The 16,155-nt window shown below is 46.1% G+C and overlaps 1 protein-coding gene across 2 annotated transcripts; it reads left to right on the forward strand.

Annotated features, from left to right (window-relative positions):
• The first annotated feature begins 8,509 nt into the window (after positions 1-8,509).
• LOC118919389 (carbonyl reductase [NADPH] 1-like) lies at positions 8,510-15,157 on the forward strand. Of its 2 annotated transcripts, none has more exons than XM_036899318.2 (3): positions 8,510-8,955; positions 9,514-9,618; positions 9,745-10,466. In XM_036899318.2, exons 1-3 carry the CDS (start codon positions 8,541-8,543, stop codon positions 10,035-10,037), a joined length of 813 nt encoding a protein of 270 aa, XP_036755213.2. In that variant the 5' UTR covers positions 8,510-8,540; the 3' UTR covers positions 10,038-10,466. The 2 variants fall into 2 exon arrangements, with proteins under 2 accessions (XP_036755213.2, XP_036755212.2); XM_036899317.2 differs by lacking the exon at positions 9,745-10,466 and adding an exon at positions 14,502-15,157 and having other exon boundaries at positions 8,547-8,955.
• Positions 15,158-16,155: the final 998 nt, after the last annotated feature.

The raw sequence follows: 16,155 nt of genomic DNA on the forward strand, positions 1-16,155 counted from the left end.
CTGTCCCCACGAAGTCTTGCAGGAACACAGGCAGGACATGTGGCTTTGGTTCCGGCTTCCATGTCCTGGACCTGAGCAGCTGGAAGTGCTACTCTGGCTTTAATTCATGCCACAGTTCTAACAAGATCCTATTGGACTGCCCATCAAGTTTTTCTTTCACTACCCCAGCCTTTAACAAACCAACCAAAATCTGGGTCCTCAAGACCTACACAGGCCCTTTGCACCTCTCCTTTCAGTCGTAACCTGTACTTCCTTTCGTGCTCTTATTGTTTCAACAGCTTCCAGATCTGCTATACTATGAGTAGCCTCACAATGAGGCTTCACTATGTGTGTGGCAAGACAGTCACTAGGGACCCAAGGAGAGATGGGGGAGCTGTACGGAGCACCAGATTTCTCATGCCTATGGTCAACAACTCCTCAATGGGGCCATGGAGGTCATACTATAGATTATATTATTCATGCCCAGTTCCCGTGACACCTCCTGGAGCTCTGCATATGTTTTCCAGCTAGTGGATAAGTATGGTAAATCACCCTGATCATGCCAAACTGCCCCGATGACTGCTGTCAACCAATCCACAAGTGCCTGATTCCCTGAGGTGTCGATGGGCATCTTGCAACTGCTGCTGGAGGGAACAGAGAATCATCAGGGAAGCCAGTCTACCCTTACAGAACCCAACATAACAACGTTCTCCATTCCTATATCCCAGAGACACAAAAGCCATGTAGGCAGAGATACCAACAGCTTGAACTGAAACCGGATGCCCATGTCCATCAGCTCATTCTGCATAAAGGCACAGGCATGGAGTGCTCCACAACCTGGGGACAGTGCGGTTCCTCCCCTTGAGGTGCCCAAAGTTGTTGCTTTTTTATTTCCTTAATTACAACCAGGCAGCCTTTAATGAGGGAGTGTCTGGTGCCTTGGAGTTGGCCTCAGCAGCAGTTTGGCCCTGGGCCCCACCCCCTTCTCCTCTCCCGACATCTGCTCTACCATCTCTGGGGCTGAGGACACCGCTCCTCCTTCCCCCACACCCCACCCCCTCCCCCACGGCCTCCTGCAATGCAGATTCTCCTGCTGCCTCCTCCCTCGCTGCTGCTCAGGAATCTCCCAGGAGCGTCACTCTCTTCTCAGTAGCTGTCTGTGTCTCATGAGGGCATCCTGTAGGTCACTGCCCAGCTCCTCCAGGCAGTGCTGCAGTGTGTCTCTCTCCTGCTAAGTCTCTCTCTCCCCTCAATAACCCTTCCCACTATCTCAAAAAACAGACATCCCAAAACCCCGGCTGCTACACAGCCACTCACGGCCTCGAAGCAGTATCCTTTCTCGCAGAGGGCTAGTTAGACAACCTCCAGTGTCTCCATACTTTGCCAAAACTGGGGAGGCCCCACTGCCCTAGGAGGTGCTTTACCCCAAACCCATTCCCCACTAGGGGCTCCCCAACTGGACGCCCCACAGATCCGGTGATCCCGGGGAAAGCTGCACCCTACACCAATGCAGACACTGGGGCCTCCCCACCATCCACATGGAGGGGTCGGAGTATCTCCCCACCACCTCTATGGGCCAGCCATCCAAGGGTCACACCCATGAAGACAGACTTCATGTTCAGAGGTCCTGCCGGTTACCATCAGGTGTAACTCCAGGGGTGGGTGGGGGGAGTATTTTCCCCAGATGGGACAAAATACCTTTGAAACTGAAATCAGTCAAAGGGAGAGAAAAAGTGGGAGAAAACCATTTATTGCTAGCAAGCAGTCGTCCACTTCTACTTGCCCAGGTCTGCCATGACCCAGCTGTAAGAAGGGGCCCTCCCCCCATCCTCTCTGATTCCGATATGCCCTTGTTCCCCATGTAATTACCCACTGATATGGAGATGCACTAAGGCCAGGCGACAGATTCTGGAAATGGTGCAGTTTTACCCACACTAACTCACCTTGAAGGAAAGGAGAAACGGGATGCCCCAGCTTTTAGCTGCTATGCTGCTCACCAGAAACCATTTTTGTGAAGCTTCTCAAAATGTGGGCTGACCTCCAAAATCAGAGTCCCCCACAGCTGCTGTGGCCAGAGTCCTATCCACTCTCCACGCCAGGGGCAACAAACCCCACCCAGCCTTTGCATCAGACACCTGTATTACATTGGCTCCTGGGGTTGTGTAACAAAATGCCTGTCACCTTCCAGAGTAATGAGCTGGTTTCTGGGAGGGCCGGCAGCCTCAGGAGGGAGTCCAGCCACGGTGGGCTGGGGCTCATCCTGAACCACTGCCATGTGGCCATTAGCTTCTGTGGAATCTGCAAGGGGCTTCGTGGGGAAGGAGGGCACATGCCTGGCATAAGGTACAACAAAATCCCCCAGGATTTATAAACCTATGCAGCCAGATAACCTTTGCTGTATCATGGATCAGAACCACGAAACTCATCCACATTTTCCTTCTGTTAGTTTGGACTTTGGAATAGTTTGGTGAATTTGTAACCATTTATGAAATAAACAGGAAATTGCAAGAAATGACACACAGAGATGCCGCTATGCGTCTTTCTCTTATCCTTCCTCAGTGGAGCCATCTTACACAGTATGCAGCATTAAGGAGCCAGGATATTGAAAGTGACACAACACAGTTACCTGGGACCAGACATTTTCTAGGAGTCATCAGACCTTATAGGAAAAACAATTCTGTCTTTGAAAGTTTCCCACATGCACACTGATTACTAACTCTGCTTTCTCTCTCCCCTAGACTACTGTTCCCATCACCTACATACAGAGGCAGATATGACAATTAAAACCAATGTTTTCAACACCAGAGATGTCTACACAGAGCTGCTGCCAATAGAGACCTCAGGGCGAGTCAGGCTGGCAGTCCCCATGGGGTGTCTCTGGCAGGATCTGGCCCCTTGCCTCTGACGTCGTCCCATGGCCCAGCCCCCTCCCCCTGCTCTGCAACACCGGCCCCCGGGGTGTGTCTCCTCAGGGCCCAGCGCCCACTCCTCAGGACTACACACTTGTCAGTGGCCATCAGTGCTCTGTCCCCTGCACAACTGCCTCTTTCGCATCCCCAGCTCTTCAGTCAAGGGTCCCCAGCAGGTCCTTTCCTTCCCCCTGCCTCTCTCACATGGGGTCCCTCAGTGGGCCTTCTTGCCCTCTCTCCTCCCTCTCTCTCTCTCATGGGAGCATATTCAGGAGAGTGGAACCTTCACAGCCCCAATTTATTAGAATCCCCAATATGTGTCACCTGCCCAGAACATTCCCAGACTCCAGACACACATACGTGTCTTACTGCCAGTCAGTCTCGTCCTCATGGCCATCCATCCTCAGAACCCACCCCATGAAATTCATTTCCAAAACACACTCATCCTTTCCAAAACCATTTGGCATGTCACTTAATCCACCCGCAAGTCCCTGGAGGTCACACGCACACCTGTTATTATCATTAACCAGGTCCCAGGAGCTGCCCACCTGAGTTTCTCCACAGGCCTCCTCCTCCACCCCAGCTCTACAACACATGCTCACCTGGGACAATTGTAAAACCTCGTAAGGCACCAGTTTCTTGAGTGTTTTCCTTCCTGAGCCTTCTCTGTACCATCTGTAATGCTTACTCCCTCCCAAAGTCCTCCTAGTGGATGTCCAAGACCTTAGCATGGTTTGTATGTCTCTCTGTCATGTGACCTGGGTTCCCCAGGTCATGTTAACTTCCCTTCACCATAGATGATATTTGGGATGAAACAGTCACTTTAACTAAATACTTTCTAGCTTCATCCACATTGTAGTATGGATCACTGCATCATTTCTTTGTAGAGTGTCCCTTACTAGGCCCATTTTCCACTGATAATCTCAAGTACCACATAATCACTCTATTAGTCAATGCTCATAAATTGTTAAAGCCCAAACATAGAGAAAAGAGAATGCAATCCAGTGCTCTGAGCTGCTTTGATTTCCCTTTGCTTGAGCAGGCTAGCAGCCTTCCAACGAGAGGCGCTGCATTCATCTTGGAACTGCCAGCAAACCAATCATCTCTCGCTTGGTCGTCACACACATGTTCAGAACTCAAGTCATGCTAATGAGCAGGTCCTTACATTCCCCCTTAGTATGTTTCTGTATAAACGCCTCATTTTCTTATGCAACTTCCAGAACAGCTTTCCCCATTCAAGCATTTCTCTGACATTATCTGAGACAGTATGGGTAACACAAGTTTCAAGACTGTATCATGTCCTTCCTGCACAAGGCAGTCTTCACTAAAGCTCACAGCAGCTGGTTATTGCCTCACCAAAGGACAAAACCCCAGTGACATTGGTATTCATAATTCTTGTGCACTCTTTCTACGTAACAACAGGTGTTGAATTTTAGGAAGACTGGTGCATGTCTCTGGCATGGTGAGCTTGGTAGCTCTTCAGCAGTGCAGCCCAGAAGTGAAGCAGAAGTGTAAGAGTGAGACCATCACAGAGGAGGAGCTGGTAGTGCTTGTGAGCAAATTTGTGGATACAAAATTAATACAAAGAAATCTGTTGCATTCCTATGCACTAACGATGGACTAGCAGAAAGGGAAATCAGGAAAACAATTCCATTCACGATTGCATCAGAAAGAATAAAATACCTAGGAATAAACCTAACCAAAGAAGTGAAATACCTATACCCTGAAAACCACAAGACACTCTTAAGAGAAATTAAAGAGGACACTAACAAATGGAAATTCACCCCATGCTCTTGGCTAGGAAGAATTAATATTGTCAAAATGGCCATCCTGCCTAAAGCAATCTACAGCTTCAATGCAATCCCTATCAAAATACTGACAGTATTCTTCAACAAACTGGAACAAATAGTTCTAAAATTCATACAGAATCACAAAAGACCCTGAATAGCCAAAGCAATCCTGAGAAGGTAGAATAAAGCAGAGGGGATCTCGCTTCCCATCTTCAAGCTCTATTACAAAGCCCCAGTAATCAAGACAATTTGGTCCACAAGACCACTGGAAAAGAATAGACAGTCCAGATATTAACCCAAACATATATGGTCAATTAATATACGATAAAGGAGTCATGGATATACAATGGGGAAACGACAGCCTCTTCAACAGCTGGTGTTGGCAAAACTTGACAGCTACATGTTAGAGAAAGAAACTGGATCACTGTCTAACCCCATACACAAAAGTAAACTCGGCATGGATCAAAGACCTGAATGTAAGTCATGAAACCATCAAACTCTTGGGATAAAACATAGGCAAAAATGTCTTGGACATAAACATTAGCGACTTCTTCATGAATATGTCTCCCCAGGCAAGGGAAACAAAAGCAAAAATGAACAAGTCAGACTATACCAAGCTGAAAAACTTCTGTACAGCAAAGGACACCATCAATAGAACAAAAAGGTACCCTACAGTATGGGAGAAAATATTCAGAAATGCCAGATCTGACAAAGGGTTGACATCCAAAATATATAAAGAGCTCACTCACCACAACAAACATAAAGCAAATAATCCAATTAAAAAATGGGCAGAGGAGCTGAATAGAAAGTTCTTCAAAGAAGAAATTCAGATGGCCAACAGACACATGAAAAGATGCTCCACGTCACTAGACATCAGAGAAATGCAAATTAAAACCACAATGAGATATCACCTCACACCAGTTAGGATGGCCAACATCCAAAAGACAAACAACAACAAATGTTGGTGAGGTTGTGGAGAATGGATAACGCTCCTACACTGCTGGTGGGAATGTAAATTAGTTCAACAATAGTGGAAAGCAATATGGAGGTTCCAGAAAAAACAAAAAATAGAAATGCCATTTGACTCAGGAATTTCACTCCTAGGAATTTACTCTAAGAATACAGCAGCCCAGTTTCAAATAGACATATGCACCCCTATGTTTATCGCAGCACTATTTACAATAACAAAGAAATGGAAGCAAACTAAGTGTCCATCAGTAGATGAATGGATAAAGAAGAGGTGGTACATATACACAATGGAATATTATTCAGTCATAAGAAGAAAACAAATCCTACCATTTGCAACAACATGGATGAAGCTAGAGGGTATTATGCTCAGTGAAATAAGGCAGGCAGAGAAAGACAATATCAAATGATTTCACTCATCTGTGGAGTATAAGAACCAAGAAAAAACTGAAGAAACAAAACAGCAGCAGACTCACAGAACCCAAGACAGGACTAATAGTTACCAGAGGGAAATGGCCTGGGGAGGATGGGTGGGAAGGGAGGGATAAGGGGGGAAATTGGACACTATGGTTAGCACACATAATGTAGGGGGGGTCATGGGGAAGGCAGTACAACACAGAGAAGACAAGTAGTGATTCTATAGCATCTTACTATGCTGATGGACAGTGACTGTAATGGGGTATGTGGTGGGGACTTGATAATACAGGAAGTCTAGTAACTATAATGTTGCTCATGTAATTGTACATTAATAACACAAAAATTAAAAGAAGAACTCATATGACTCAAAACAATAAAAACCAAAAAACTCAATAGAAAAAAATTGGCAGAGAACCTGAACAGACATTTTTCAAAGAACACATACAGATAACCAAAGGCATGTAAAAAAATGTTCCATATCACTAATCAACAGGCAAATACAAATCAAAACCATAGTGAGATACCATCTCACATGAGTCAGAATGGCCGCTGTCCAAAAGACAAGAAATAACAAGTGTTGGCAAGAATGTGGAGAAAAGGGAACGCTCCTACACATTGGTGGGAGAATAAACAGGTCCAGCTTCTTTGGAAACCAGTTTGGAGGTTCATCCAAAACCTACAGTTAGAAACACCAAAGACCCTGCAATTACAGTTCTAGGAATTTACCAGGAAAATAACTAACTCCCTGACTTGAAAAGATATTTGCACCCCTATACTTAATTCTGTATTATTCACAGTAGCTAAGATATGGAAGGAACCAAAGTATCCATCAGTAGGTAATGGATAAAGAAGAGGTGGTGCATAGACACAGTGGAGTATTATTCAGCCATAAAAAGGAATTCTTGCCATTTGCAACTACATGGATTGACCTAGAGGGTATAATGTTAAGTGAAACGAGCCAGGCAGAGAAAACAAATACAGTATGATTTTACTTACACATGAAATACAAACAAGACAGATGAAGAAAACAGAAAAAGTCTTAAAGACACTGGGAAGTGACAGGTGGTTACCACGGGGGAGAGACTGAGGTAAGTGGGTGAAATACATGAAGGGGATAAAGAGGCACAAAATGACAATCATATTTAGGTTAGCATTGGGAATGAAAGAATACAGCACAGGGAACACAGTCAGTAGCTCTGTAACATCTTTCTGTGTTGTCAGATAGTAATTACACAAGTTGGGTGAGTATGTAATGACATGGATTATAGTTGAATAACTATGTTGTAATTTTGAAACCCATATCGTTTATCAAACTATATTTCAACAAAAAAGGACAAAGGAAAATGGGCAGGATGGTCGTACGAGTGCAGTGAAGATTAAGTGCAGGGACACAGATGCAAACGTTGGAAGCACACGGGAAGGGAAAGCGAGCGGTAACGTGAGAGCCTGGAAGTGGCCCTAACACAGCAGGGCAGTGACAGGGAGCTGCTCCCTGCCCCCCACCAAGTCCGGCCCCTCTAGGCCTCGGGGAGGGCACCCCACTGCCCTCTTTCACAGAAGCAAACAAAAAAATACTAAAAGACGCCTCTGCTCTCAGGATTATTTTCACTCTTCAACAGTGATTTTCAGATGCATGGAAATAAAAAATGATGGTCCTCATAATAAGGCAAGGCCCTTATTTTAAAAGGGAAGTTACCTTACCAAGTGTCACCTCCACAGAATTAAGTTCCTTCCTCTTAATTTATTGTTGTGCATTGTCATGGGAAGAATGTCTGTGTCTAGATCAACACCCAATCACAACAAGGGTTACCTTGCTCATGTATTCAGGTCCCACAAAAATGACTTTATCCCTTAATTCACTAAAAACAACACCTAACTACACATAACACTTATTAAGTAGGACCTACAACACAACAGGAAGACTGGACGTTTACCAAACGTAGGGATTATGCAACCATGAAATGACACATTCCAATCAACCACTTAGTACCCAGGCAGAGCTCATACACATTCCCTGCCACATGGGGCACCTGGGTTCACACTGGGGGACCAGCCCCGCCCACAGCACACATCCCATCACAGGACCCACTGTCCCTAACTCTGTCTCCTGAGTTTCTCTCTTCCTAAGGAAGCCCCCGCTCACTGTCCTCAGAACCACTTCCTGGGCCCAAGTCACCTCATTGCCTCTTGGGGAAGAGCAAGCAAACCCACTCTGCAGGGGGATGGGCCGGACCCAGCCATCCTCTGCTCCTGCTCCCCAGGGGTCCTCCCAAAGCAGTGTCCCTCCCCTGCCCTGACTCTCACCCTCCTACTGAGCCCTCACCAACCTGTGCTGCTTTGGGGAAGCGCACCTCTTCACCCAGGACCAGTTCTTGGCACAAAGAGAGGGAGACCAAGAGAGGGGGCAGTGGGAATTGTCCTGGTGTATTTGGCTCCTCCTGGGCAGGGAGGGACACAGGCGGGGCTTCTTTCTCTGGGAATGACAGAACTGCCTCCCAGGCATCATTATAAAGCAGGTTGTCTAGACTGGGGCCAGGCCACTGTAACACTGTCCCCTCAACCTCTTTGGCTGCTTTCAACGCCATCAGTCCCACACAGCCCAGCCATGACATCCTACAGCCGAGTGGCGCTGGTCACTGGGGCCAACAGGGGCATTGGCTTGGCCATCGTGCGCAGCCTGTGCCAGCAGTTCCCGGGGGATGTGGTGCTCACGGCGCGGGACGCAGCACAGGGTCATGCAGCCGTGCAGCAGCTGCAGGCGGAGGGCCTGAGCCCGCGCTTCCACCTGCTGGACATCTGCAACCGGCAGAGCATCCGGGCCCTGCGGGACTTTCTGCTCAAGGAGTATGGGGGCCTTGACGTGCTGATCAACAACGCGGGCATTGCCATCAAGGGTAAGGAAGGGTCTGGATGCTGGGAAGGGACTCCTCTGTGAGGGTGTCAAGCCAGGGTGGGCTGGGATTCTCCTGACCCACTGTGGGGCCTCTACATCCTGTGGGATCCAGACGGGCTCCCTAGGGAAAGACGTCACACTTTGGGGTCGGAGGCACTCGAATCCTCCAAGATTTACAAGGCTTTTGCACCAAGGGTGTTTATATTTTCATGAAGTGGATGCTTAGGGCCTCCTCCATATGTCTGCAGTTTCTGTTAATGGGACTGTGGAGCAGTTTGGTAAATTGGTAACTTATTTAAAATAAACAAGAAATTGAAAAGAATGACACACAGAGATCCCATCCTGCACACTTCTCATTGCCTTCTCTAATGGTGCCAACTTACACACTTTCTAGTTTTAAAAGCCAGGAAATTGACCTTGACACAATACTACGATCTGTACTCAGACCTGACATAAAATAGACCACATTTCACAGGCAGGAAAATAGACTATCTTTCTGCAGAATTATCCCACATGGCTACTACTTAGTAACTCTGTTCTCATACTCCTATAACAACAGATGATCGCACAAGCTTACATTTGCAAGCAGAAATGACAATGAAAACCAACTTTTTTTGTACCCGAGATGTCTGCACGGAGCTGCTGCCTCTAGTGAGACCCCAAGGTGAGTCTGGTGAGCAGCCCCCACGGAGCGTCTCTGGCAGGATTGGGCCCCACTGCCCCTGACCTCGTCCCCAGCCCTGCCCCTTTCACTGCTCTTCTACACTGGCCCCGGGGTGTGTCTCCTCAGGGCCAGGGGCCCCTCTCCCAGGACTACACACTTATCAGTGGCCATCGGTGCTTCTCTCCGTGGCACAACCGCCTCTTCCTCTTCTTGGACTCTTCAGTCCAGCTGTCCCACAGGCCCTTCACTTGCTCCCAGCCCCTCACGCCTGCAGATCCCTGAGCATGGCTTCCCGCCCTCTGCCCTCCCCGCCTGTGTCTAGTGTGATCTTATTCCAGCAAACACAGCCTTCTCCACCCCCAATTTATTATGCCTTCCAAAACCCTGTCAGCTGCCTAGAACTTATCCAGATCTTGTGACACTCAATTATCTGTTACTGTCAGTCAATGTTGTCCTAACACACACCACACCCTTAGAATCCTCCTTACGTAATACATTTTGAAATACACTCACGCTTACCCAAACCTTTTGGACTCTGACTTGATCCGCCCCCTTGGATGCTAGAGGTCACCATAACCACCTCCTACTATCATTAACCAGACCCAGGAATTAGCCACCTGAGTTTCTCCCTAGGCCTCCTCCCCCAGCTCTACAACAGATGCTTGGATGTCATTTGAGGCAATTGGAACCCTAATAAGGGACCCTCCTATTGAGGCCACTCCTTCCTGAGCATTCTCTGTACTCTGCATGCTTACTCCCTCCACAAAGTGCTTTAGGAGCAAAGTCCAGGCCCTCAGCATGGCTTCTAGGTCTCTCTCTCATCTGACCTGCCTTTGTCCCAGCCGGGATTACTTCTCTTTCACCAGGACTAATAGACTGAGCAAAACAGACTATCATGTTACTTTGGAGGTGACCTCCTGCAACACCCACCCCAAGGTGTGGCATGTGATGGGGAAACACTACCCCTTCAATACACCAAATAAGACGAGCAGATACTTCGAGAAAGATTAAAGCTCTGGCTTGGAATTGACAATATGCATGTACAGTCTGTTCTGAGTTCTGCCCAGTTCCCTGTACTGTCCTCCGGGAAAGTTCTACTGTATCTTCATGATTTGGCTCAGTCAGGCCTCAAAGTGCAGCTCTTTTGAAGGTCACCCTGACTCTTTCATTCACCCCAGCACCTGAGAGCTGGATGGAATTCCTTGTGCCACAACCACACATCCTATGTGTATTCCTGTTAAAATGCATACTAAGGACTTCTGATGATTTTTTGTTTGTTTTATTTAACTGACCTGCAGGAGTTGTTGCAGGCACTGTCCTTGTCACATTTGGAGGACAGATGGCAGCGCTGACCTGCCAAATCAGCCTTAAATGAAAGGATCAACATTGCCTCTCTAAAGTGGGAGATAGTGGAAATTGAAACTCATGCAATATTCTGTGCATTAGAGCAAGGTTTTGTAAAAGTTTGAAGGAGGAGAGTTCTGCCATCATTTCAGGGGTTCATGGAATCATGAATTCATTAGCTCACCTTGAGTAGAGAGTCTGGGAGAAATCCCAGCTGGGAAACCACAAGCAAATACTGCCCCTCTCCCCACACTCCAGAACCAAAGGTGCACAGCGCACTCTGGGAGGGTTTGACAGAGGCTCTGAGGTCAGTAGAAACTTTCCAGAATCAGACTGTTCCATCTGGGCTTTGATGGCAAGGCAGGAATGGGTCGAAATCGGGGACCTTGATGATTACTGAGGAAGAATAGATGTGGATTTCTTTTTATTTCCTTCTTTAAACAAGAGTTATTCTTAAATACTTTACCACATAAAATACAAGAACCTACAATGTCCAGGTAAACATGACAGACCTTAATGAATCCATAAATATTCTCCCTGTTCACATAAACTCGCCATCATTCTGAACTTGAATGATAGTGTTAGGCTGCTCTTCATTTTCTCCTTGAATTATACTATACATTTATTTTTAAAACATAAGGAAAATTGTCTATGAGTAATTCCTACATTGAAATCTGGACACTCTTGTACATCAGATATTAACTTAAGGAGGACTAGGAGGAAATAAATGGCCTCTTTAAGGCTATACTTACCAAGTAATCCTTTGTGGAATCTGTAATCAATCTCAGTTTGAGAGAGGCTGCTTCTCAACTTCCTATAGTCCGAAAAATTCACAGGAGGAAGCTGGGGTGAAAATCACATTGCTAAAGCTCTCTTCCCCTTCTGACAATTTGTGGTTTAGAAGGATGGGTGGGTGGATATATCCTGATGCAGCAGGCTGGGTATTTTATATACTGTCCAGAAAAAGACATGGGGTCTCAAGGGATCTCAAGGTCATGTGCACAGCCGGACGCAGACTTGGACGTGTGGTCTCCAACCTGATTGCTCTTCCAAGTATTCCAAGGTCCTCAAATCTCTTACGCCAAGAGTCTCATTTGTCACGTGAAACCTCACCCAGCCAGGCCAGAGGGTCAGTCCATGGAAGGCCTCAACCTATTTGGGGCCAAGGTGTTTCCATTTACTTATCCTTTCGATGGAAAACATGGCTTCCCTAAAGTAACTTTATTGATCTGATAAAATGGATGGCCTGCATCAACCATAAGCACCACCAGAGAAATGGCCCTTTTTAAACAGTGTCTCGCTTTTGCCTCCATCAGAGTGAGTATTAAAAGGCAACTCCTTTACACACACACACACACACACACACACACACATATACACAAAAACATTAGCAAAATAATGCCTGGATGGCCCATAGAGCTTCATGGAGGATTGGCTCTGTTCAGGCCAGTAGAGTGTCTATGAAATGCCCTGTGGCGGGCATGAACACACTCCAGAGAAAAAAGTATCTGGATGCAACTCCTGCTGTGTAACCTCCAGCAAGTGCTTCCAGCTTCTGTGTGTGTTTCCTCTCCTGAGGTGTCAGACCACAAGGGACCACAGTCTCACCCAGCTGTGTGGGGACGCCCCAGAAGTCTCACCTGTCCCTTTAGGGAGCATGAGAAGTGGGGTAAAAAGCTTGGGGGAAGAGAGACCTGGATGCAGCCCCACACCCAGGAATTTACCACAAAGCCCTGTGGCCTCCCAGTTCAGGCTTCCCCAGTGCACACAGACAAGTGTTTTCACAGCTGGTTTAGACCTCCTGGGATGGATGATACCGAATAGAGAAGGGGTCATCCCTATTTTATACAATGTAAACAGCCCAGAGAGAGTTGCTTGAGTTTCTCCACCTCCTGCCTAGACTAAAGGCATGGGGGAAATTGGTGTGAGTGTGTGATTGCAGCTGCATTCTCCTCTTCCAGTCACCGCTCTGGCTGCCTCTCCTGCTGCTTTATTTCCCTACATCCCTTCAAGTATTTTGCAATTTTTAGTCAAGACACATATGTTCTTTTTTTATGAGTGGCTAAGCAGAATTTTAGAAAATGACATATATCCTAGTAGGACCTCTAAGTGTTGGGTTCTACAACATTTGACACAGATTCAATTGATTCTTCTGATTTACATGATCTACGGGAAAGGGAGGTCACAAAATATCGACCCGGTTCTAAATCATTCATTTTGATATGTAAAAGTTTATTACCTTCACCTTAAGTATCTCTAAAGATGTTTTACTGTGGATCATATTGCCATGGATTATCATTTTTACTTAATTTTTTGGCCCCACAAATCCTTTAGCGGGCTGGAGATCACTGTTCTCTGTTGGTGACAGCCTTCCCTGAGTGTGCACAGCAGAGAGACAGCTTTCCAGGCTCCTTTGTCTCTATTTGCTGGTAGCTCTCATGACGTTGTTATAATATTTTACATATTTATCTGAATATGGAAATTACAAGCTAATTTCTATAAATGTTAATATAAATTCAACTTTATGAATCCTAGTTTATTTTCCAAAATTATTAGTGAGAAATGTTAATTTGCTTTACACTTTTAACAGCTTTATGAAATATAATTTTCCTACTTACACTCCACCTACTTAATTCTACAACTCACTGATGTTTAATATTCATGCTCAGTTGTGGAAACATCACCACATTCAAGATTAGAGCACTGCAATGCCCCAAAAAGAAATCCTGGGCCCTTTAGCCATTCACTGTCTTTTCCCACATTCCCTAAGGAGGCACTATTCTGCATTCTGTCTCAAGATATTCTTGCTCTGGACATCCCATGTAAGTAGAATCATATAATACATTCTTTGCGACTGGGCTCTGTAACTTGGCATGATGTGCTCAAGCCTCATCATGTGGCAGCGTGGGGCAGCAGGCCATATTCCTTTTTCAAGCATCCATTAAAGTGTCCACGTTTCCACTGCCCCACACCGGGACCATATTATTGGTCCCCTAGTCACAACTCTCGAGTTCATAAAACTACACAGAAAAGCGTGCCACTCAGCCCACTGAGCTGTGTTGTTTACCGTGGCTGGAGCAGAGCAGCCTCCTTCCAAACCAGGTGCTGTGCATTCACCTTGGAACCGCCATCACTAAACCCATCGGCTCTTTCTTGGTCAGGAGACACCTGTTCATGGAGCACTGACCCCGTGACTATAAGGTGCACAGGTGGACCCAAGCTGCCTCAGGGGGAACAAAGCTGTCTTCTCATGAATGCAAAGAGGACCTCCTTACAACCCTTAGCATGTTCATTATACACATTATCATTTTCTTCTGGAACTTGTGGACACTGCCCTCCCATGAGAACAATTCCTGACATCTTAAAGTGACACTTACAGCAGGTTTCAAGATGGCATCATGTCCTTTACAAACACAGGCAGTCCTCATTAATACTCACAGCACCTAGTCATGATCTCTCAAAGGACAAAACCCAGACATATTTGGTATTTATCATTCTTATGCACGCCTTTCCACTTACTCATATCTGTTGAATTTTAGGCAGAGTGGTGAATCTCTCTAGCACACTGAGCTTGGTAGCTCTTAAATTCTGCAGCCCAGAACTGCAGCAGAAGTTTACAAGTGAGACCATCACAGAAGAGGAGCTGGTGGGGCTCATGAACAAGTTTGTGGAAGATACAAAGAATGGAGTACACTTGAAGGAGGGCTGGCCTTCTGTGAAATTGGTTCCCTATGCAGTGTCAAAGGTCGGCCTCACAGTCCTGTCCAGAATCCAGGCCTGGAAACTGAGTGAGCAGAGGGCAGGGGACAAGATACTCCTGAATTCCTGCTGTCCTGGATGGGTCAGAACCAACATGGGGGGCCCCGAAGCTTTGAAAAGCCCAGAGGAAGGAGCAGAGACCCCCGTGTACTTGGCCCTATTGCCGTCAAATGCTAAAGGCCCCCACGGAGAGTTTGTTTTGGAGAAGAAGGTTGTACAATGGGAACCTGGCGTAGAGCTACCTGCATGGCTGGAAGTATGTGGTGTGCTGTGATTGACCGAAAGGACTTGAATACTGTCAAAAATATCCCAGCACAAACAAAATGAATCATGAGTACTCACTGTGAGTGGGATACCAACTCTGTGAAGTCTTTCATAATTTCGTCTGCAATAAAAGGAGTCAAAAAGTGGGAAGATGATAATAATGAATGAACAACTTAGATGAATAAATGGTTCTTCATAAATGTCTGTTTGTGCTGATTGTTTACATGCCAACCAGCTCAGGGAGCTAATGACCTAAAGGTTAGGCCAACGCAAGGAACAGGATAACTCAGGGGTCAGCAAACAGTATAGAATGAGCCAGATAGGAATGACATTCAGCTTTGCAGGCTACATGGAACAGGCCTGCTGCCTAGGTCACCAGCCTCGCATATTGTAACCTGCAGGAAACCAGGGAGAGAATGCATAGGTGTGCTTTCTTTAACACCAAACTGTTTGAGGCAAAAACTATAGCAAAGTGTAAATTCTGAGGGGGCCTTTGTAAGAAATATACATCCATGAAGGAATCTGAGATAATTTGGGGAAGTATGAGCATGGACTGGGTCCAACTTTCATAATTATTTTTCATTAGACATATGCAAACTTATTAGAAAGGAAAGTGATGGCCCCTGAAGCAAGGGTAGGGTCCTTATTTTAAAAGGTACATTGACCTTGCAAGTTCCAGGCTCAACAGAGCTGTGAGTTTCTTTACCCTAATTTGTTTGTCTAAACTGACATTGCAGTAAAAATAAATTTCTATGTTAGGACCTTTGAATCTCGGCTGCTGGTCTGGAAATGTGAAAAAATCTCTTCTTTCTCCAGAGCTTAAATATAATAGCTTATTATATGTACCATTTCTTAACTCTGACATGGAACAAAACCAATAAACTTGACATTTTGCAGATTTAGGGATTATAGAATCATGAAGTGAAGCAACCAATCACTGGTCTGGCACAGAGTTAGAGCTCATACATACCCCTCCCACCTGGAGCACACCTGGACTCCCACCAGGGGATGAACCCTGCCCGCAGTGAAAGTCTAATCACAGGGCCTATTTTCTTTAACTCTCCTTCTTGGGTTTCTCTTAAGGAAGCACAACGATCATTTTCGTCCCCAAAAACAGTTAACCTATTCAAGTAATATCATTGAATCTTAGGGAAAACAAATCCATTCTGC

Source organism: Manis pentadactyla, chromosome 1 (assembly GCF_030020395.1).
Source record: "Manis pentadactyla isolate mManPen7 chromosome 1, mManPen7.hap1, whole genome shotgun sequence".
Taxonomy (NCBI): Eukaryota; Metazoa; Chordata; class Mammalia; order Pholidota; family Manidae; genus Manis; species Manis pentadactyla.

Excerpts from the sequence above, each read along its gene's own strand:
- LOC118919389 (XM_036899317.2), top strand. The coding sequence starts at position 8,667 with ATGACATCCTACAGCCGAGTGGCGCTGGTCACTGGGGCCAACAGGGGC. Across the intron at positions 8,956-9,513 it reads CGCGGGCATTGCCATCAAGG|ATGATCGCACAAGCTTACAT; the intron begins GTAAGGAAGGGT and ends CTATAACAACAG. Across the intron at positions 9,619-14,501 it reads GCCTCTAGTGAGACCCCAAG|GCAGAGTGGTGAATCTCTCT; the intron begins GTGAGTCTGGTG and ends GTTGAATTTTAG.